The sequence below is a fragment of the Cynoglossus semilaevis genome, unplaced genomic scaffold (assembly GCF_000523025.1).
Source record: "Cynoglossus semilaevis isolate Cse_v1.0 unplaced genomic scaffold, Cse_v1.0 scaffold1699, whole genome shotgun sequence".
NCBI classification, from domain to species: Eukaryota; Metazoa; Chordata; class Actinopteri; order Pleuronectiformes; family Cynoglossidae; genus Cynoglossus; species Cynoglossus semilaevis.
In genome coordinates this window covers 391,045-410,479 of record NW_007585112.1, presented here as the reverse complement: position 1 = coordinate 410,479, position 19,435 = coordinate 391,045, and the positions used below count along the sequence as shown (strand labels likewise).

At 39.1% G+C, this 19,435-nt stretch overlaps 1 protein-coding gene across 1 annotated transcript in view; it reads right to left on the bottom strand.

Moving 5' to 3' along the window:
* The window catches only part of itga11a (integrin, alpha 11a), a 35,448-nt gene extending 16,028 nt beyond the window's left edge, over positions 1-19,420 (bottom strand). The window contains exons 1-11 of the mRNA XM_008337124.2: positions 19,217-19,420; positions 14,730-14,844; positions 6,480-6,586; positions 5,918-6,009; positions 5,610-5,724; positions 5,350-5,477; positions 4,392-4,540; positions 4,162-4,306; positions 3,608-3,773; positions 3,417-3,487; positions 551-695 (exon numbers count right to left, since the gene is read on the bottom strand). Of these exons, the coding sequence (XP_008335346.1) occupies positions 551-695; positions 3,417-3,487; positions 3,608-3,773; positions 4,162-4,306; positions 4,392-4,540; positions 5,350-5,477; positions 5,610-5,724; positions 5,918-6,009; positions 6,480-6,586; positions 14,730-14,844; positions 19,217-19,265 (1,282 nt within the window). The 5' untranslated portion in view covers positions 19,266-19,420. The remainder of the gene's footprint in view (positions 1-550; positions 696-3,416; positions 3,488-3,607; positions 3,774-4,161; positions 4,307-4,391; positions 4,541-5,349; positions 5,478-5,609; positions 5,725-5,917; positions 6,010-6,479; positions 6,587-14,729; positions 14,845-19,216) is intronic.
* Positions 19,421-19,435: the final 15 nt, after the last annotated feature.

The window sequence follows — 19,435 nt, the reverse complement described above, 5'->3', positions numbered from 1 at the left end:
TCTGATCCTCTAGGTTGGATTTCATCGCTGTGAACGCAAGGGAAACTGTAAAATGTGGTGAACTGAGGAATTAAGACTCAATGAGCTGTAGTCGGTTAAGTAGAAGTGGCTGCTGTGGTTTCTCACATTTCTTCCCATAGTTCCTTTTTCAGATCTTCCTCCTAAATATTCCACTTACTCTCCATCTACTTCTCCAACATCACCTCTCATCTTCATACCTCTTTTTCCCCGGCTTTAAATTTCTCCGTGCTTGTCCCAAATTATTCTTCCACCTCATATTACGGTTATGTCTAGAATGGTGTCCACTGGCAGCCTGGAGGATAAGCTCTCACACAAACCACTGATGGCAAAAGCAGAGGTCTGTGGTGATAGCTTTAAACTGGGTAGGGTATGGAAAGCACGTGTGAAGCACTGGGTGCAGTGAACAGAGACAAAGATGAGTTGTTGCCTTTTCAGTCTGTGTTAAACCGCAGCAGTAAGGACGATTCCTTCAAACCAAATGATGGTTAGTATCGGCTTAAACTCTCGCTGGTTTTTGCACACTTCTTACCCAGGTAGGCTCCATGATTTTTGAGCTCTTCGGGGAACTCCTGTGCGTACGAGGACTTCGGAGGGATCACCTTTCCCTGACGTGTTTCTTTCAGCACTGCTCCGTTCCAATCATAAGCCCCGACAGCGCCCACTAGAATCCCATCCTGCATGTAAGAAACAACACTTTAGTTACAAAGACACCAAAGTCACACCAGGCTATCTGCTGCTGAATTCATGATACATTTTATCAGCAGCATGTTGCTTTTGAGAATGCCTGTTTAGACATTGACATCATGTCTGGGTTTACAGTACAACTATTCCAAAGTCACCTCAACAACAGTCTGTACAGGACTACATATACAGATGTCCTGTCTGCTGAGGGATGGGCGTCCCTTGATATTTGCAGGACTTTTTAAGGATTTTTTTTTATGACATTGAAGGAAGAGTTAGCGACAAAACAGATCAGATAGGGTGGTCAGGGGAAGTAGCCGTGTCCAAAAATTGCTCTGGACCCAAGAGAGGAAGTACGCGAGAGGATATTGGCAAAGGTGAAAGCCATGTTAGCAGCAGGTATGGAAGGACATATTGAATCTGTTCAGATCAACATGTCATAGCAACAAGCAGTGGAAGTGTTCTCTTCACTTGGTGTAAAGTAGCAATCGCTCTGAACTCATTGAATTAAATTCACTTGAAGAAGAGAACGTTAAAGTGATTGTGGGTTTTCTGTATCAAATATTGGATAAAACTAGTTTTTTTCTCCCCACAGTGGTAACAATACACTGAGGACAAAGTATTTCAAGCTTATTTGTCAATTTTCGAGTTCATTATCCAGGCACCATTTTATCTTTTACTGTTACTGGGTCTATTATTGTCCTAAATTTTCCATTACACAACCACAACACAGCTCCTAAAGCAACCCCAAAATCCGGATCTCATTACTAACGTTAAAGCATGTCAACACAAACTATTTAAAATGTCCCCTTTACTGAAAGTTGAAAAAAAAATCTACTTTTATTGAAATAAAGTCATGGAAAAGCTACAACCATAAGTACTCTCATTACTACACAAAGAAATACAAAACCAATTAATATGACTTTCTACTGTTATCAGTAGACATTCAACATTCATAGTTTGCTGTTTAAAATCACATTTCAATAATCCATATAAACAAGCGAAAGTAGTTTCAGACACAGGAAGGAAGGGATCGGAAGGATTTTCCGTACTTAATGGTTCACCATACTGACATTCAAATTACAGGCTTCCTTTGCTTAATGAGCTAAAGGTTTTTTGTCATGTCATGCATAATATGCCGACAACACATTTTCCAGTTTTTGAGGCAAGGCCTCTTGTAATTCTCTTCCTCAAAGACAGGATTCTGTGCACTTACCACTTTTGCTCCATGTCACTGGGGCAGTTTGCCAATAGTTATATGTATTTGTCCAAACGGTCTCCATGGCAAACAAACAAAAGTCTAAAACCAGTGTCTACTCAAGTTACTGCATGTTCCTGCAAGTATCGTGCTTTGGTTAGAACGTCTGGATTAACCTGGAACTGTTTTCACAGCTTTTACGTCTGCAGTACTGTGCAGACGTTAGGTTTTAGTGTAAGTGCGTATTTCACATTTACTATAAACCCTCAATTTTGCAGCCTTTTTCTTTTTTTTAATTGAGAGCAAATGTAGCGATCCAGAAGCTGATTCACAGCTTTACCTACAGCTGTTAATTGGCTTTTCGTATTGACACCTGAAGGATAGCTGCTAGACTGCCTACAGCAAGGGCTTACTTTGTGCATCACCAACACTGCTAGACCCCTTCAGCAAGGGCAGGGGCATTTTTCTCTGCCATGGGGTGTACGGTGCATTGAAACCTACCACCAATCAGAACTTTACATTTAACCTTATTTTACTCAGGGACTTCAAACATGTAATTGCTAGAAGAAAAAAAACTGGAGTACCCAGTGAGAACCCAAACCATTAAAGTACGAATTGAAACACATTATTTTGTTCAAACCTATTTGAAGCCTGAGATAATACTACTGTCAAGTAATTAGTGGCTGTGATTGGTTTTCCACACTCTCCTGCACACACACAAAGGAATCATGGAGTGTGAGGCACCCACCGAACCATCATGTGACACAGTTCAAAATCACCCACTCTGCATAATTCTTATGGTAATATATATTATGAAGAATCACGTAATTGTTGAGTTTACTATAGTGAGATAATCAATATAATCAATCAATCAATCAATAATTAAAATGATTTCGACAGTAGTTAGAGGAGCAGTGTTTGCAGATGGATAATAAGTTGACATGATGACATAAGCAGCGTTCAGAGTTGGCACACATTCCATTCAGCAAAACCATCTGGGGTTTCAGGTCTGTTTTCTCCCTTGAATCTTCAACATTCTTTCCAATAACTTATCCTCCTCTCAACACATAAGTTGGTGTTGTCAAGCATCCCTGGAATCTGACCTTGACAACCGAGTTTCTGAATTCTGACATTTCACTGTATCTTCTAACATATACCTCAAATATTCCCATTGTGAAGGGAGCTGAAAAGGCCAGCATTCTTCGCAACATTAGATAAAAAAAACAACTGAAGTAAGACTTAGTCTTGGCTTCTAACTAATATGTTTCCCTGGGGAAAAGGAAGTGTCCAATTTTGCATCACTGCATTGCCCAACTGGAAAAAAACAACCTGACTTCCTTGTCAGAGGCTCCTTGATTTAGGATTATCTAAACTTCAGGGGCCCCTCAGCTGGAACTCCCAAAGGCTGCACTCATGCACTGAATGACAGGTCGTGGGGGAGCAGTTATGATGCAATAGAAATTTAGACGATGTGTGTTGTTCTGTGAAGTTATGTGATGGCAAAAGTCAGACTCACCTCAACGTTGTGAGCAGAAAATCCAGCCTGAGACATCTGGAGGCCAAACGCTGTCCCATTCGTACTTGTGCCTATGTAAACACATAAGTCTTAGAGTTATGAGCCACCGTAACAGCAGCGGCAGAGAAACTCCATCTCCCACCTTGACTAGAATTACACAATTACACAATGGCTATAAAAGAAGGTCAAACCTTCTAAACTGAAGATGCGCTCTCCAAGTGCATCCACGATGTCCTTGAGTGCTGCCTCGTCTGTCACGTTAAAGAAATGTTTATCATCTGGGTCACTGGCGATGTATTTGATTTCATTAAGGAAGGCCTCTGGGTTAATGCCTCTGCGGTTGTAGTAGCCCAGCACCTACATGGACACAAATACAGTATGTTTTTTGTGAATTTCCACATCATTTCCTGTTTTATAAACCAATCAACTTGTGAGGTTTTGCCCAAAAGCCAAATTAGCCACTACAGGAAACAGAGTTCACTGTTCTTTGGGCCAGCAGGGGCCCAAATCAGAAACGGACTCTGCAGGATGTCATTAACACTTTGTGTCCAAAACATGAGATAATACTTGGAGCATTCACAGGTGCACTTAAGAGCTTCTGGCTGCCTGTAAACACAGTCCTAAAGCCTAGTTTTAACTGAAGACCATGAGGTCATTGGAATTATTTTTATGGTGTAATAATGCAACAGTAAATTTACTAGACATCAAAAAGCAGAAAAAGGCAAAGTAGTGCAAGCAAACTCACAGCAATAGCATAACGGGTGATTTCATCTTTCTCACTGTCCTCAATGGCTTGCTGCAGGTCTGGACTGTCATGTGATTCTCCGTCCGTTATCACAATCATCACCTTCTTGGCACCACGCCGACCCCCGTGTTTAAAAGCTTCTGAGCTGTAAGAACAAGTTTGATATGTTGAGTGTGAGAAGGAACGTAAGACAAAGAAGAACTTAAAACAACAAGTGAATTGTGTTTTACCGTGCTACATTGATGCCCAGAGCCGTGTTGGTCTCCTCGCCACCGCGCTGGTCGATGCTACGTGCTCTTTTTACCACTTCTTCAACTGACTTGTAGTCACTGAGTTTAAATTCATGCACCACCTTCTCCCCATACTGAACCACACCAACCTGTTCAAACACAATTACAGTAAACGTGAATTATTTCACAAATAAGAAAGCCTTACTTTATTGGAACTTCGTGTTTTCAAACTTTCGTCCACCAATAAAATATTTTTGTTTGTTTTTGTGGTTTTTTTTTTTTTGAAAAAAACAAAAAACCAAGGTAGTTAATTTGTTAATTACCACTAGAGTATCGTGGTTCAAACTTTCAAGGCCAGGACAATAGGTGGTATAGGTGGTGTGTGCAGTGATGCTGCCCTCTGCTTATATTTTCTCATTTTCCTTTTTTTATTCAGTGATCTGGGCAAAGACACTTCAATTAATGTGTGCAACTATAAGCTCTAATATTTACTTTTATATTGTAAAACGGAAAATAAACAATAGATAGATTAGAATAAGAAAGAAAGACAAAATGACAAAGAAAAAGATGAATAGAAAGAAGAAGAAAAACCACTCGGCTCCATGTGAGTCGGGGGGTTTCCTCAGGGAACTCTGGTTTCCTCTCTCACAACAAAGACGTACATTAAAGTTAGTTTAATTGAAGACTAAATAACTGAACACGTGCGGTTGTTTGTAAATGTTGGTCACAAGATAGAAACACGTGCAGCAAAAGAGCTTCATGCAAACCTGTTATTTCATCGCACCTTCGTCTCAGTGAGAGAGGAAACCAAATGAGCTAGCAGATGTCCCCACCATGCTGCTAATTAACACAGAAGCTGTCAGTGATTAAAAAATAGAACTCCACCAATACTGACAGCCACTCCTCTGCATTCAACAATCATCTACCTACAACTTGTATGTATTCATTCCTCACACACCTGTATTTGACCTGGTCCGACATAGAACTTCTGAAGGATGTTGATGAGAAAAGCCTGCACTTCTGTCCAGGGGTAGATGGAGTTTGAGCCATCCAGAACAATGATGATGTCCATGTACGTCTCACATCCTGAAAAAACATTTATGGGTGATTCTAAATCCTGAGAGTATACAGTAGGTACATGTAGAAAACACATCCCCTGCTGGCATTACAAACAGTTCATAAATCTTCATCCAACTGAAAAGACACTCGAAGGCATACTCTGAAAGGCAGGTGCTATCGTTCTGGAGAACTTGAAGCTTGCATTGACTCTGGAGCAGATGCCTGTGCTGTAGTACGAGCTGCCACATTCGTAAGACCAGAGAGGCCCACAGGCCTAAAACAAAAACACAAGTATTTAGAAATACAACATACAACAACCTTTGTGCAGCAAAGAACGGATGGAAGTCTAAAGATATGATCATTTTATGTAATCAAATAATGATTCGCCCCATGGGATCAGGGCTGTCAGTTACGTACTGTCATACAGAAAATAACTGCAGCTTCAAAAGATAACACTTTATATTTACCACAAAGCTGTTGTCTTTTGGATTGGATGCAAGTGTCATTCCCAGCCTCATCTTGTCCTTGCGTTCTGATACGTTGGTCAGAGATATCCTTCCTTGATAGAAAATATATTTCATTCAGATTATATTAGATTATATTAGATGCAAATATGTGGCATATAAATAAAAAAAAAAACAACAACAACAAACAACTACCACTCCTTTACAGACCAAACAAAAGTTCTTCCATCTGTGACTTTGGTTTGTTATTGCTGTCTGCAGAGTCTACATCCACAGATCTAAACGTTTACTTGACAGAGTTTTTGGAGTCTACCTAACCAGCAGAGCACATGTGCTGCCCATATGAAGAAGCGTGTGGTGGGATGAGTGGTGGGACACACATATGGAAATATATATAAACTATAGTAAAACGTGGAATGGTTGGTATGGTCTTCACACTTAAGTCTTCCACATTCCACTAAAGAGTTTACTGACATATGGTCTGATGGCCGGACACATAACGAAACACCAATGCAATGTTGTTTTACAAATGTTTTCCACAGTGGTTCAGTTGTTGATACTCTACCTAAGTTGAGCTTGGAGCAACTGTGTTTGTTAGAGTTCAGTGAACACTTGTAAACGTCTCCTGTCTGGTAGGGTCCGTTCATCTCATACGGAGCGCCCACTAATAACCTGCAGAGAGAGGTAAATTGGACACGTTAGTTTCAGTGTATTGAAATGGCTCATATGTTTAGCTGTTAGCTGATACACACATTGACTGCAAATCAATATTAAGAGCTATCTACATGGATGATAATAACAATAGCAATTGTTAGCATGAGTTAGCCAGACAAAGGAAAAAGAAGAAACTGAATTGTTTTGAGCAGATCTCATTCATAAATAGTTTCTCATAGACACACCCTGCAGTTGGACGGTGGAAATGGAACCTTTTACGATCACAGGGACGATCAAGTTTTTGTTTCGTGACAAAGAAAAACTTCTCCTGAGACAACAATTCGTTAGTTTTGTCCCAACTATGGAAAGTGTTTGTCCTGGGAAATAACTGACTGAATATCAGTGGATCATTATCATCCATCTCCCACCAGATACTCAGAATCCCAGATCAGCTGGAGCCAGTACCAGCAGTCATCAGGTATATACCCAGATATCCAGGGTGATATACCTGTTTATTACCATCCCATTTCTACATAATTATAGATTAACAAATGAACTGGTAACTTTACTTCAAAACAGGCTTGCATTGTAGACATTGTTTTCACATGATATATATTTTACATAAAGTGGGTCCTGCACTCGACTTTAAGTGGGTGTCCTTTTGAAGGTCAGTGTGGTCTTATAAATGTCACTGAAAGATTTAGATGGTGGAGATGATGCAGTTGTTTGGTGCATTACCTTTGGAAATGATCTCTTCAAAGGCTTTGATGGAGCTGTAATTCAAATGTATGTCTGATGTAAAAACTATCTGACCTCTTTAGACCGCTTTAAAAATAAACTTGGCTTTAGTTGTAACACAAGTGGTGTGTGTTTTCCCAAGGTTAACTACTAAGTCACATATCCTCACTTTTTTCTAAACTTTGGAAATAGACTTCAACCTATTTGGCAGGAAACACAATACTTTCAGGCTTTTCTCTGGCACCTGTTTTTTATACTATTTTTGACTGACTTGTCACAGTAGAAGCGCAGGTGTGACTCATAAAACCAATAGCGGCTGATTCTTGTTTAACTGTATCAGTCCCAGGGTCTTGGTGTAGTGCCTGTTGGATCACTATCACACTGACATGTCTCTATTTGGAACAGTTGGATTGAAACACAGACAATATAATCAGCAACATCTGTGTCTGTTTTGTTTTTTCTTCTCTGTGACAAGGAAACCAAATGGGAGAAAACCATTTTGGCATTTTATATGGAGTGCAGTTAAGAACTTGCAGCCTGTAAGTTGTTTGTTTTTCACTTGGTTACCAAAGCTTTTATTCAAGCGCAAAAAGACCCAAAGTGACAAAAGTATCAGTAAAACAGGATTGTTCCATTAAACGACTGCGTCCAAGTGAAATTCACAGAAAGCATCAAGCAGAAGAGCCACCCACAGTTGACTGACACCACAAAGGAAAGACACTTGACACCACTTTATTGCAAAAGCAGATTGCGTTTACCTTTCACTGCACAGACATTTAGGTCCAAAGGTAACAAATAGAGGAAGACACAGTCATTTAAAGGTGGTAAAGGGTTTTACATTTCCTTAAAAAAATAATTCATTTAAAAATAAAAGTTATTTTTACAAATATTATTTTTAGGCTATATTAAGATACTACTGGGAGTTTTAAGGATTGTTAGAACTGAAAATAAAATGCACCAAGAACTGGTACTGATCTAAAAATTGAAAGGACATCTGTTAGTGTCATAGGCCATTTACTTTTCAAATATTGTTAATCACATTAAGCTATAAAACATCTTAATTTACTGCCATTAGGTTGTCTCACTGCTTATTTATTCAAGCATTAGACTCAACATGTCATACATGTGGTGGATAATGCAGTGTTTATGTCATTCACAGCCATGACAGTAATGACTTGGCATAATTCAGCAGCAACCAAGTACAAGGAGGAAACCATGTTCAAACACACACTCGTGTCACATCAAAGTGAAGCTCCACTGTTATTGCTCCTGAAGCCAACATTTAAAGTCTCACAGACTTTGGAAGTCATTTTCCCCACACTGGCTTCAGCAGAGTACAGACTTCCACAGCTATTAATATCATGATCATTAACTCAGTCATTGCTATTCTTTGGCAAGACACTGCAGCATGGGTTCAGGTCAGGATACAGATACTCTAAAGAAAACAGAGGCACAGTTGCCTCAGAATCTCTTCAATTCTAGTAGAACCATTTTAGTGTTCTATAGTTTATTTTGGTTAAATCTATGCTCTACTATCAAATTACTGCAAAGATGCTGATCACACTAAAAAAACTGCACAAACTTTTTTCAAACCTGCTTATGTGGGAAAAAAAGTTTATGGAAGTACAGGTTGGCATTGTAGTGGTGAAGCAGAGAAACCACATCCTTGCCCCATACATGACTGTGCTGCTCTAATGTCATGCTAGCTCATCTCGTTCCAACTCTACCATGTAGCTGTGAAGGCCCTGAACAACACAAATGAAAGAAAAAATGAACATAGTTGGCTACTGTCTTTAGCCTGCCTGTGCAGCTCTTTAGGTGCAAGTGTCCACCAGGACAATGACAGTGGTAACCGTTACACCTGCTAAACATTTGCATGTGTTTATTGCTTTAGTAAGTGTATGGTCATTTTAGTGGAACGATGCTACACACAACAAAACCAAATGTTCAACTAGTTTTGTCATTATCATATTTGCATTACCAAAACTACATAACTCACCTACACGTTTCCAGATGGGCTCATGTGACACAGTCTGAAAGAACTGGAAAAAGTATAAAACCCTCTCATTTGTGGCACAGTGAATACCATAAAGTTTAAATATCTCAAATATTTACATTTTGTCTCTGGATGATTTATGTTTTTTTCTTTCATCGTGTGACAACCCTGTGGGCAACCTGTGGTCAGGTTGACAAACAAAATGCACCATGTTAGGGCATTGAAAATATGAAAAGAGAAGTTTTTTTGACCTGTTAGATCCTCTCCACAAAACATTCCCAAATGTCACTGTAGAACCGCAATAATTCACGACCAATCATCCGATGTTTTGGGTCACACTGGTCTTTAACTGCGGTCTGCTGGTTGGCAGAGGTCTCCTCAAGTCCAACCACTAACACTTTCTACTTCTAGTGTGAAGTACGTTTCCATTGAACAGAAACAATGCAATCCACAAAATATAACTGAGAATAAAGTTTCCCTTTGTCTGAACATAACTTTTAGGAGAGCAGGTTTAGCGTGCTGCGGCCTACAATGAGCTGCTAACGTAGAGAAAGAAAAATCCTTTTTCATTCTTTTTAAAGTTAGACACAAGTTGATAATAGAAATACGTATGACTAGCATTACAACACAATTAAGGGACATTATAACAAATGTCTTTATTGTGTGTGGTAATAAACTTTTAATCCAAGTTCTTCATTTTGCAGCGTTTCCTGGTTCCTAAAAGCATGGCTTTGTTGCTTGTCCAACAACTGGCACTTGTGAAAACACTGGAGACACTGTAACTTAACTGTAACCTGTTTGATCATGGGCCTGGGCCATAAAGTAATATAGTCAGGGGCCACATAAAACCAGCCAAAGTGCCACACTGGGCCCCCGGGCCAGAGTGTGGACATGTCTGGTCCAAATAAAGGGAGCACTATTTAGGACGAGTGTTGAAAAGCAATTCCGACTCCCTGCAGTTCTTTGCGGAGAACACCTCATAGCTGAGGTGAAGAGTGAAGGTCAGGTCTCCTATGACAAGACCTGGTTGAACTGGAGAAAAGTAAACAATGAAAGTATGAATGTGGGAGTACTCTGTAAGCCTGTGTATACCATCAAGACACAAGGTATTTGCTGACTGAAAGTGATGTGGCCTTTCCTCACCTCCTCACCGACTGTCTGCTTAGCTCCCGCTGAGTGTGGAGAGCACCATCGTTTGGTGTGGACACCTGTGGATATTCCACTGTTGACACCTTGACCTTGCCTCAACTGAGCTGGACAAAACCTATCAACAAACCTGACAGAGGGGTCTTAACCTGTTAATTCCCAGATATTTCTTTACATTTCCTTGACAAAAAATAAACTCTACCACAGACAAGGCAAAAAATAAAAATCTTTCTTACTTTTAGTTTTACTCTTACATAATACAAACTCTTGCTTTTTAAATGTCAAGAATCACTTCTCCCTCAGAGAAACTCTTTAAAATTAGCTGCATGTCTGTCTTACATCAGGAACGTGTGGGTCATAAAGTGCATTTCTTTTCATTGCGGATTCACTTTCCAGCTGTGGTTCCGTTTCGGTCCAAACACCGAGCTGAGGGTTTTTAAATCCAACGATTCTGGAAAAGTTGACAAAGCGGCATTTTGGCAAAGGCTGACAGCGTCACTAACCCTTTAAATAGGCAGGAAAGGCTCAGCTGAGGTAAAATAATCTAAAGACGGTGGTTTAAAAGTGATTCACAATTTATATGTAGCTTATATACAGTATGTATCAGATTTTAGAACAGGCACATGTAAACGTGTGCAGTGGTTCACTTCTGTTTTTCCGCTGTGCTCCTCCACCCCCTCAGTTCCCCACACAGCCCGCCTTCTGTCTTGTTCTCCTTGTGTGTGAGCACAGTTCTCACTGTATCCAGTGATTACAACTGGAGTCACAGGTCATCAGAGAACCACCAAACAGTCAGCAAATTTTCCCCTTTGAAGTACTGACACTTGGTGTGCACATGTCCTGCTGCAGAGACGCGGTCCGTCTCTTCAAAGATGGATGTGTTTATTCACTTGAAACAGAAAAACAGCAAATGCTGCTACAATATGCAGAGAAAAAAAAGTCATTCATCAGCACATTCAGTTTTCAGATCATCACCCCGAAATGAAGTCATTTTTTTACGGCTTTGTCTTTCTAAAGGTTGCAGATGGAGCTAAATCAATTCCAGTTAAAGGTTTTAAAAGGGATCACATACTGTAGATCGGATTTACAAACGGAAAAACCATAAAATAAAAATGCCATGTTCTCTCAGGGTAGTCCAGTTCAGTTTTCTTACACAGTCCAAATACATGCAGATTTTGGATTTGGTTGAAATAACACTTTGACTTGACCATTGGTGAAAATGTGAGTATAAATAGTTACATATTTTTTTGTGCCAGCCTGTGATAAACTGGCAAACTGCCCAGGCTCTACCCTGATTCCTGAAACTCCAGCTCTTCCAAGACCCTAACAAGAATGAGGTAGTATAAAATGGATGGATGGATGGAGAGGTCACTATTTACACATCTTTAATGATAGTTTTTCCTTTACATTTTACTGTACCTGACCTCCTCAAGGTTTCTGCAATAGTATTAATCGTAGGTGTTGAAAGGCTAAAATCCATCTGTGATTTCCTTTTTAAAACTGAAAGTCAATTCTCTGTCAAAAGTAGAAAAACCAGACCTAACAACCAAACAGGGAAATTACCACCATGCTTCTTATAGAGGGGCAGACACAATTTCTTATCTTTGTTTAATTAAACAGAATTGTGTTTAAACACAAGTGTTGTTGTGTTGTGTTTAAAAATGTCTTCAACCTATAATGCGAATTGTCCTTGTCCGTGTTTTGTACCATGTGTTTTGTATTGTACTGTATGTAATTGTTAATAATTAAAATTTGAATATTGAAGGCTTTTCTTTTATACTAAAATATGATCTTTTCCCATTAGGCTCACATGCTCTCACATTCCTTGGTACAGCTGAGACGTGTCAGACTGTGTACTGTACACACTCCCACAAACCCATACAAATACACAGACAGTGTTGTGAGAGTCTGTGCACACAGCTGTGTGTCTGTCCACCCACTGAACTGTAGTTATCACGATGAGTCAGTTCAGAGGACAGACACATACCAACACAATCTGGGTGGGACATGTACAAACACATGCATACGGGGGTGGGGGGGTGGTGGGTAGGGGTACTCCACTCATGTGTAGTAATATGAATGTTTAAGTAAATATTTTAATTGTTGTTTGTCCACAGGCATCTTCTAAGGTTGGGTTTAGATGATGTGAGAAGGGGTGGCTCTTCCATTACAGTATGTGACTAATGCACTGCCAGTGAACTCTATAAAAGTGACAAATTATAGTTCCCATAGAGCCGTAAGCAGAGTTTTATTAACACAGTCACCTGATTCTCTGGTGACCTGCACAACCAGTGGTCTAGAACATATTTTTTCTACTGTTATAAAGTAAATATTTAGCTGAAGATGGCTCTGGACCTTACATTTCTGCAGTGAATCTATTTGGCCGACGACAAACCCCCTTGTTATCTGCTCCTTAAACAGTCCAAGAAGAATGCGTTAGCTGCTAGAAAGGCCAATTTACACTCCATAATACACAACGTTAGACCCAAGCATTTCTATAGATTGTCAAAAAAAACAAAACCTTTGTGTTTCTGCTGCAGAAACATTAAAATGCTGCACAGTGGAACCCCTCCACACGGGTTTAATCCAATCCACAACAGCACTCGTGTCTCGATCCACTCGTATCTAGATCAGTTTTTCCCCATATACAGTATATATTGATAATATAAAATAATAATAATTAAGAAAACATTTTATATTATTGTGTAGAATGGGTGAAATAACCAAGCTAGAACTTTCTTTAAAAAAAGTCACTCATATGGTTGAAAAAATGGTCTGTAAAATAAAAATGATATATGAAGATATATAATGAGATATGAAGTCAGGAGTTCAGTTCCACAGCAGGTAGAAGACAATCGGTTTTTGTTACTGCTACGGAAACTCATCTTGATTTTATTGACTATGGGGGTAGAGTTGTGTTACTGCCAAGTACAATATTCTGTTATATGACCTTAAATGAATTCTTCTTCTACCTCAAGTCAATCTTTTACATACGTACACATCACAGTCTGTTGTTTGAAGAGGTAAATGGGTAAATCAATAGCAGAACAATAAAGACAAAACTGTGAATGCAGTGAAGGGAAATAACTGACTGTTGGATTATGTGATCGAGAAAAATAGTTTAGACAAACTCTCATGGTTGGTTTATTTCAACACACTGTGATTATCCGTTAACAACCTAATTATCCCAGTAAAGCTAAACATACAGTACATCCTTCCAGAGTACTTCCATGGTACTACAACACTGAGCGTTAAATGGCCCACATTTAAGAGACACATTTGTTATCACTTCCTTTTTTTTACTATTCTAGAATGAACTGTGCAGATTCTCACCAACATTATAGCAGCAACATTTAACTTGGGAGCAGCTGATGACACGATTAAATATAACCAATAGACTCAACTGTACTATTTTAACAAGGTCATGCTTTATGATCACCTACAGCTGCTGGGATTTGGCCTGTGTAGATCCTGTCTGTAGATCCTGTCTGTAGATCCTGTCTGTAGATCCTGCAGCCCCTGTGTGCTGCAGACCAATAATTTGACACACAGCTAGTGTTTCAGTCCCTAATGGATAATGTTTTAAATGAACAACTTATTGTTTTGTAACATATTTTATACAGAGTGGCTGTGCAGATGGATGTCATGTTTCATCTGAATGTGGAACCCAGCAACCGTCATCTCCAGTTCTGTGCACAACAACAAGAAATTGTTTACCAGGAACTTATAAAGAAAGGCTGTCTTTAAAGTTTAAAGCACCAGCGTGCCGTCGTGTTGGATGGGACCAAAAAATATAGATGTGTAATTGAAATATACCGAGACAGAGCTAATGGTTTAAACACAGACATGCACGCCACACAGAAGCACAGCTGGAACTCCGCATCGTCCGAATACAGTGCTCGCAACCAGACATTTTGAAGATGCCAGAATCTAATTTTGGCCGCAGCCCACTGCCAGTTGGCGTAATAACAGTGTGCGTCAGGAAACGGATTGTGCTATGAGGTAATATGATGAATGTGAGGTATCCAGCTCAGGACAGCAGTTTATTTCGCATGCACAAATTAAGGGGAGGAAACCCAGCGCACTACAGCCGAGGTACAATGCATCACTATCTGAACGACTGGAAACATTCTTTTCCTTCACTGCCAAGTCAGGCAGTTAGTCAGCACTTGATCGTGTCAACATGTGTTTTACAGTTAAGTAGAAGTTGCTCACTCAGGTAACTCCTGTCATGTTGATGGAAACTTGAATATTATTGGACATGAAATAAGTCAATCTTACCACTTTTCCCCTCCGGCGGCTACATGTTGTTGAACAGTATATCCAAACTGGGCTTGTTTTGGACCTTTGATGATCCTGTGTTTCTTTGTGTCGATATTGAAGCAGTCATTGAACCCTGGAAGAAACAGCACAGAACGACATCTTTTGGATGAAAAACCTCAAATCTTCAAAACCATATTAGATGCCATCAAGCTGTAAAAGGACATAATCATTAAATCACAGCATTAGTGCTCTGTAGCACTGGTCATAATTTTGGAAAGACATAGTTAAACTAAAATAACACTCTACAAATGAATGCACCGAAGATTTATCTAACCTCTTTGGACAAAGTGTAAGAAAAAAAAACAACAAGTGGTTTTATATGTGAAGATGCTCATGACCAAGTTTCCTCAGTGGGCTTAGACAGAATTATCTGACTTTTAAATTTCCACAGTACTGTCAGCGGATACAGAGATGTGATTTTCCTTTAGGCAGAGAAAGAAGAAGTAATAAGCCACCAGACTTCATCACTTAATTCTTCTTTACTCCATTTGTTCATCCATCTTTTTCTTAATCTCTGCTGATCTCAGTTGCCAATTTCCCGACCAGTTATAAGTATGTTGGTTGACGGATTAATATCCTGGCTACAAGAATTAAACAACAATCTTTACACACGAGCTCAGCGGTCCTTTGAGTGTAAATATTAACTTGCCAATAAGTAAGAGAACGACTTTTTTTTTAGATCTATTATTTGTCTTCTCCCATTAGGTTAGAGTTGTAAAGTTTTTTTCTAGGCAAGGTCAAATTTACCTTATAGGTCAACTCATTCCTCTGAGATACCTATAATTAAACTCCATGAAAACTTGTTTCATTTTAACAATTCTTTCATTCTACTAAATAATAAATTGCAAAATGTACTTTGACTGGTATAACAGAAGTGCTTTTATTCATCACCATTACAGAACACTAGACTCTAAGTCTGTTTTTTTCACTGTCTTTTAACCATCAACAGGGAATTATGCAATTGCTACCCCGTTCCTCAAGAGACAAATTAAAACAAGGACTTGTCTAATTTATTAGTTTTTTCTGATTGTCCTAGAGAGCCATAAACAATGTACATTCAACTCAGGGGCCATTTGGCTTGCTCATAGGTTTGATTTGCCCCCAGGCTAGATGTTGGGAAAGACAGGCATTTGATTAAATTCTGTACAACGACGCGTTTGTTGCTTTGAAACCCTGTCTTCTTTTCTTTTTTTCTGAACAACTTAAAATTACATATGAATACAAGGATCACCTCTGCAATGTGAATAGCTACAAGGGCAGATATTGATAATGTACACAAAAGCAATAAGGTCAAATGCCTGCAGAAATGTGAAGTGCATTAATTGTTCAAAAAACATGAATCGTTTTAATTGACACACCTTGATTGGCACAATCTGAGATCATTATGAAATTCACCACAAAAATAAACAGTTGTCTCTGCCATGTACGGGGTTGATGTAAATATTGTGAAATGACTTACATATAAACAGATGGGTTTTTATTTGATAAATAGAAAATGTTCATAAAAATGCAGAATGATTTCCAGTTAACAGGAAAGCTGTAAACAGTTCTGTGTAAAAGCAGCATCGACCAGTCAGAAAAAGGTTTGGGTCACAGCACGTTGCATTTGGCTGAACCTAAAAGATAACATTTAGACAGCAAAGGATTTTGACCTTCCACTTTTTATTAAAAGTTTATAAAAATATTATTCAAGTGTTCAGTACAAATACTTATGTTTACAAATCTAGGAACCACTATTGAGGGAGGACTATTATGGAAGACGATTAGGAGGAGATGAATGGACTTTTCAACCGAATAAACCCAGTTGTCATTCAGTGACGCCATACTAAAACCCAGTTGTCATTCAGTGACGCCATATATAATTGCCATATATTATATATTATATATATAATATATAATATAGCCCACCAGATCTGTTTCTCTGAACATGTTTGGCACTTGGGTTATCAGGTGAGTGTCCACCATTGGACAGTCTGTCACAGTGCCTCATATAGAGACAAACCACCATTCACACCATGGTCAATGAGTGTCCATATAACTCAATTCCCAATCTTTGGATTTTCTAAATTTTACACTTTGAGAGGAGAGGAAACCAGAAACCAGTGAACTGATGATCTTCTTGCTGTAAGACAAGCACACCAACCACTTCTACCATGTGACCTCACTTCATGATTGTCTTTTATGTATAATTTCCCAGCATAAATAAAAGTTTAAGTACATTACCAGATTAGATATAAAAGATAAAAAAAATATTTATACAATAGCAAAATAGAGGGAAATAAATGTAACATTATAATGCGTTTTTCTTGCCATGCAACCAAATGGACCTCACAACTGTCCTGGTACAACAGTATTTCAATGGCATGATTTCTAACAAACACTGAAAATAAACATCCTTAGATGTGATCATAGAAAGGCTGAAGTTGAATCAAGACATTACTGTAGGAAAGGCTACGACAATGGAAACTGTTGGTGTAAAAGCATGAGAATGGAGGTGATCCAGTTTCCATTTCAAGCTACTAATGTGGCATGGCAACTTAATATTCCTGGTAATATCAGCAGCCTCTAACGCAATAGAGCATTCTTGCTGATTTTCCCGTGTACCGGCGTCCGTGCCCAGATAAATAAACCTTGAGTCGGTGGCTGCTGGTGCGACCCACATTAGCCCGTGGTTGCGCTTGGCTCCACACCAAGCTGCAGGAGCTTCACCACAAGAGAACTGACAGAGTCCAGCCATGTGGGTGCATTGTGCAAACTGGTGGCTTGGAAACATCCTTAGATATGACGGTAATGTTTTTAGATTTTTTTTTCTTACAAGTAATGCATCTAAGGTTATTGAAACATACCATACTTTTTTAAAGAAATGTTCTCTCGGTTGTGTTCATAAAATGAAGATGTGATGATAAAGACAGAGGATTACTGTACGTCTGTGTCCAACAGCTGTTTAATCAACAGTGGCAGCAGAGTTAAAGAAATGTCTTTAAGAAGGTTTGTCCGTTGATTTATCCTGAATTTTCCAACAGAAGTGGTTTTCTTCATAGTTGGCTATAGATAATGACATATTTTTTGTACTTTTTATTACACTAACCCAACGCCAGAGTAAATGCTCAAATAGGCATGGGGGTCTGAAAACCAGATGTTTCAATGTAAACAACAGCCATCTGCACAGTAAGCACCCACATGTCTATGACACTCTAGACGTACACATGAACAATTGAATAACCAGTGACAATAGGTTGTCTTTTATTTAATTTGTGCTAATGAAGAAAAAGGTGCAACATTACCCCCACCTTTGATCCCCAAAATGAGATTTCCTGAAAGCATTGAACTGTCTTGTCTTTTGCAGCACAAATGAGTTACATCTTTTTAGATGGAGACAACTTTAAGCCCAGAAGGAGGATGAGCAGCGTATTTAACATCAATCTGGAGCTTAAGGTCATTTCACTAAAAAGAAATGGAGCATACTAGGTGAAGAGTGCTCTTGAGGATGCATGGAAATTAATGTAGGTCTTATAATAGTTCCTTTACACTCAGAGAACTCCTGCAGTTGTAAATTCACTCATTCAATTCATTCTTCACACAGTTATGTTGATCGAATCATCTTTTTAAAAGTCTTAACATTTCACTCAAACAGCTTCAAGATCAGATCAAAAATGTAACCTCCCCCTGAAGTTCCTGCCAAAACATCTACCACCACAGCCAGAATGAAGTCTTCTACCCGCAGACTCCAGCTACAAGGTCAGTGTCTCCCTCACTGTGGCATCAGTCCAAAGCTTAGTTCCAACAAATTCCAAATACAAACCAAATATTTACAAAAGTGATTTCCTCTCCCACACTCCCTAGTTTTGTAATATTTAATAAATTAGAACAGAGATTAATACTTTTTTTAATTGCTTTCTAATGACCCTTTGTTTGGGTTTGGGTTTATCAGGACCAAAACAAATGTATTTATGATGGGAAATAATTTTGGATCCCTGAACAGTCTGGCCTAAGTTTTGGCCGGCTCTCTTTCACATCCATTTTTAAATGTGCAACTGTCAAAGTGATTTCACTGATTTCATTGCACACAATTCTGGCTCAACATCAATTACCCTCCTGTCAATGGAAACTTGTGGCAGAGAAGATAACGTCAACATCCATCCAATGATCAAACCTGCTTCCAGTTGTTCACACAGCACCTCTGTGCTCCGTAATGATTCACAATACCCTTCAGGTTACACATGTAGTTTTGCTTTCTCTAACTGTCAAACCAAATTAGTGTCCAATTTTATATTAAATAACTTACTATTAAAGTCAAAGTTATTTTCAAAAATCATCTGCATTGTTTTATGTCGCGACCTTAAATAAAGTGAAGCTTTTTTTTGCCAAATTCTCTCTCTCTCTCTCTCTCTCACACACACACACCTACACATAATAACAAAGTTGCATAAACACCTTTCACTCACCTAAGAACTGGCTGCAGATCCAGAGAAGGAGGAAGCAAGAGTACTCCATATGTTTGCTGCTGGAAGTGTGCGTCTGAGTGAGAGAATGTGTGTGTGTGTGTGTGTGTGTGTGGACGCTGTAAGTGTGGATGTGTCTTGTGTTGAGGTGCAGAGACCCAGTGGCAGGCACAGTTAAAGATCCCACTCTGATTGACTTAAAGTCTAAGTCAGAGTAAAGTG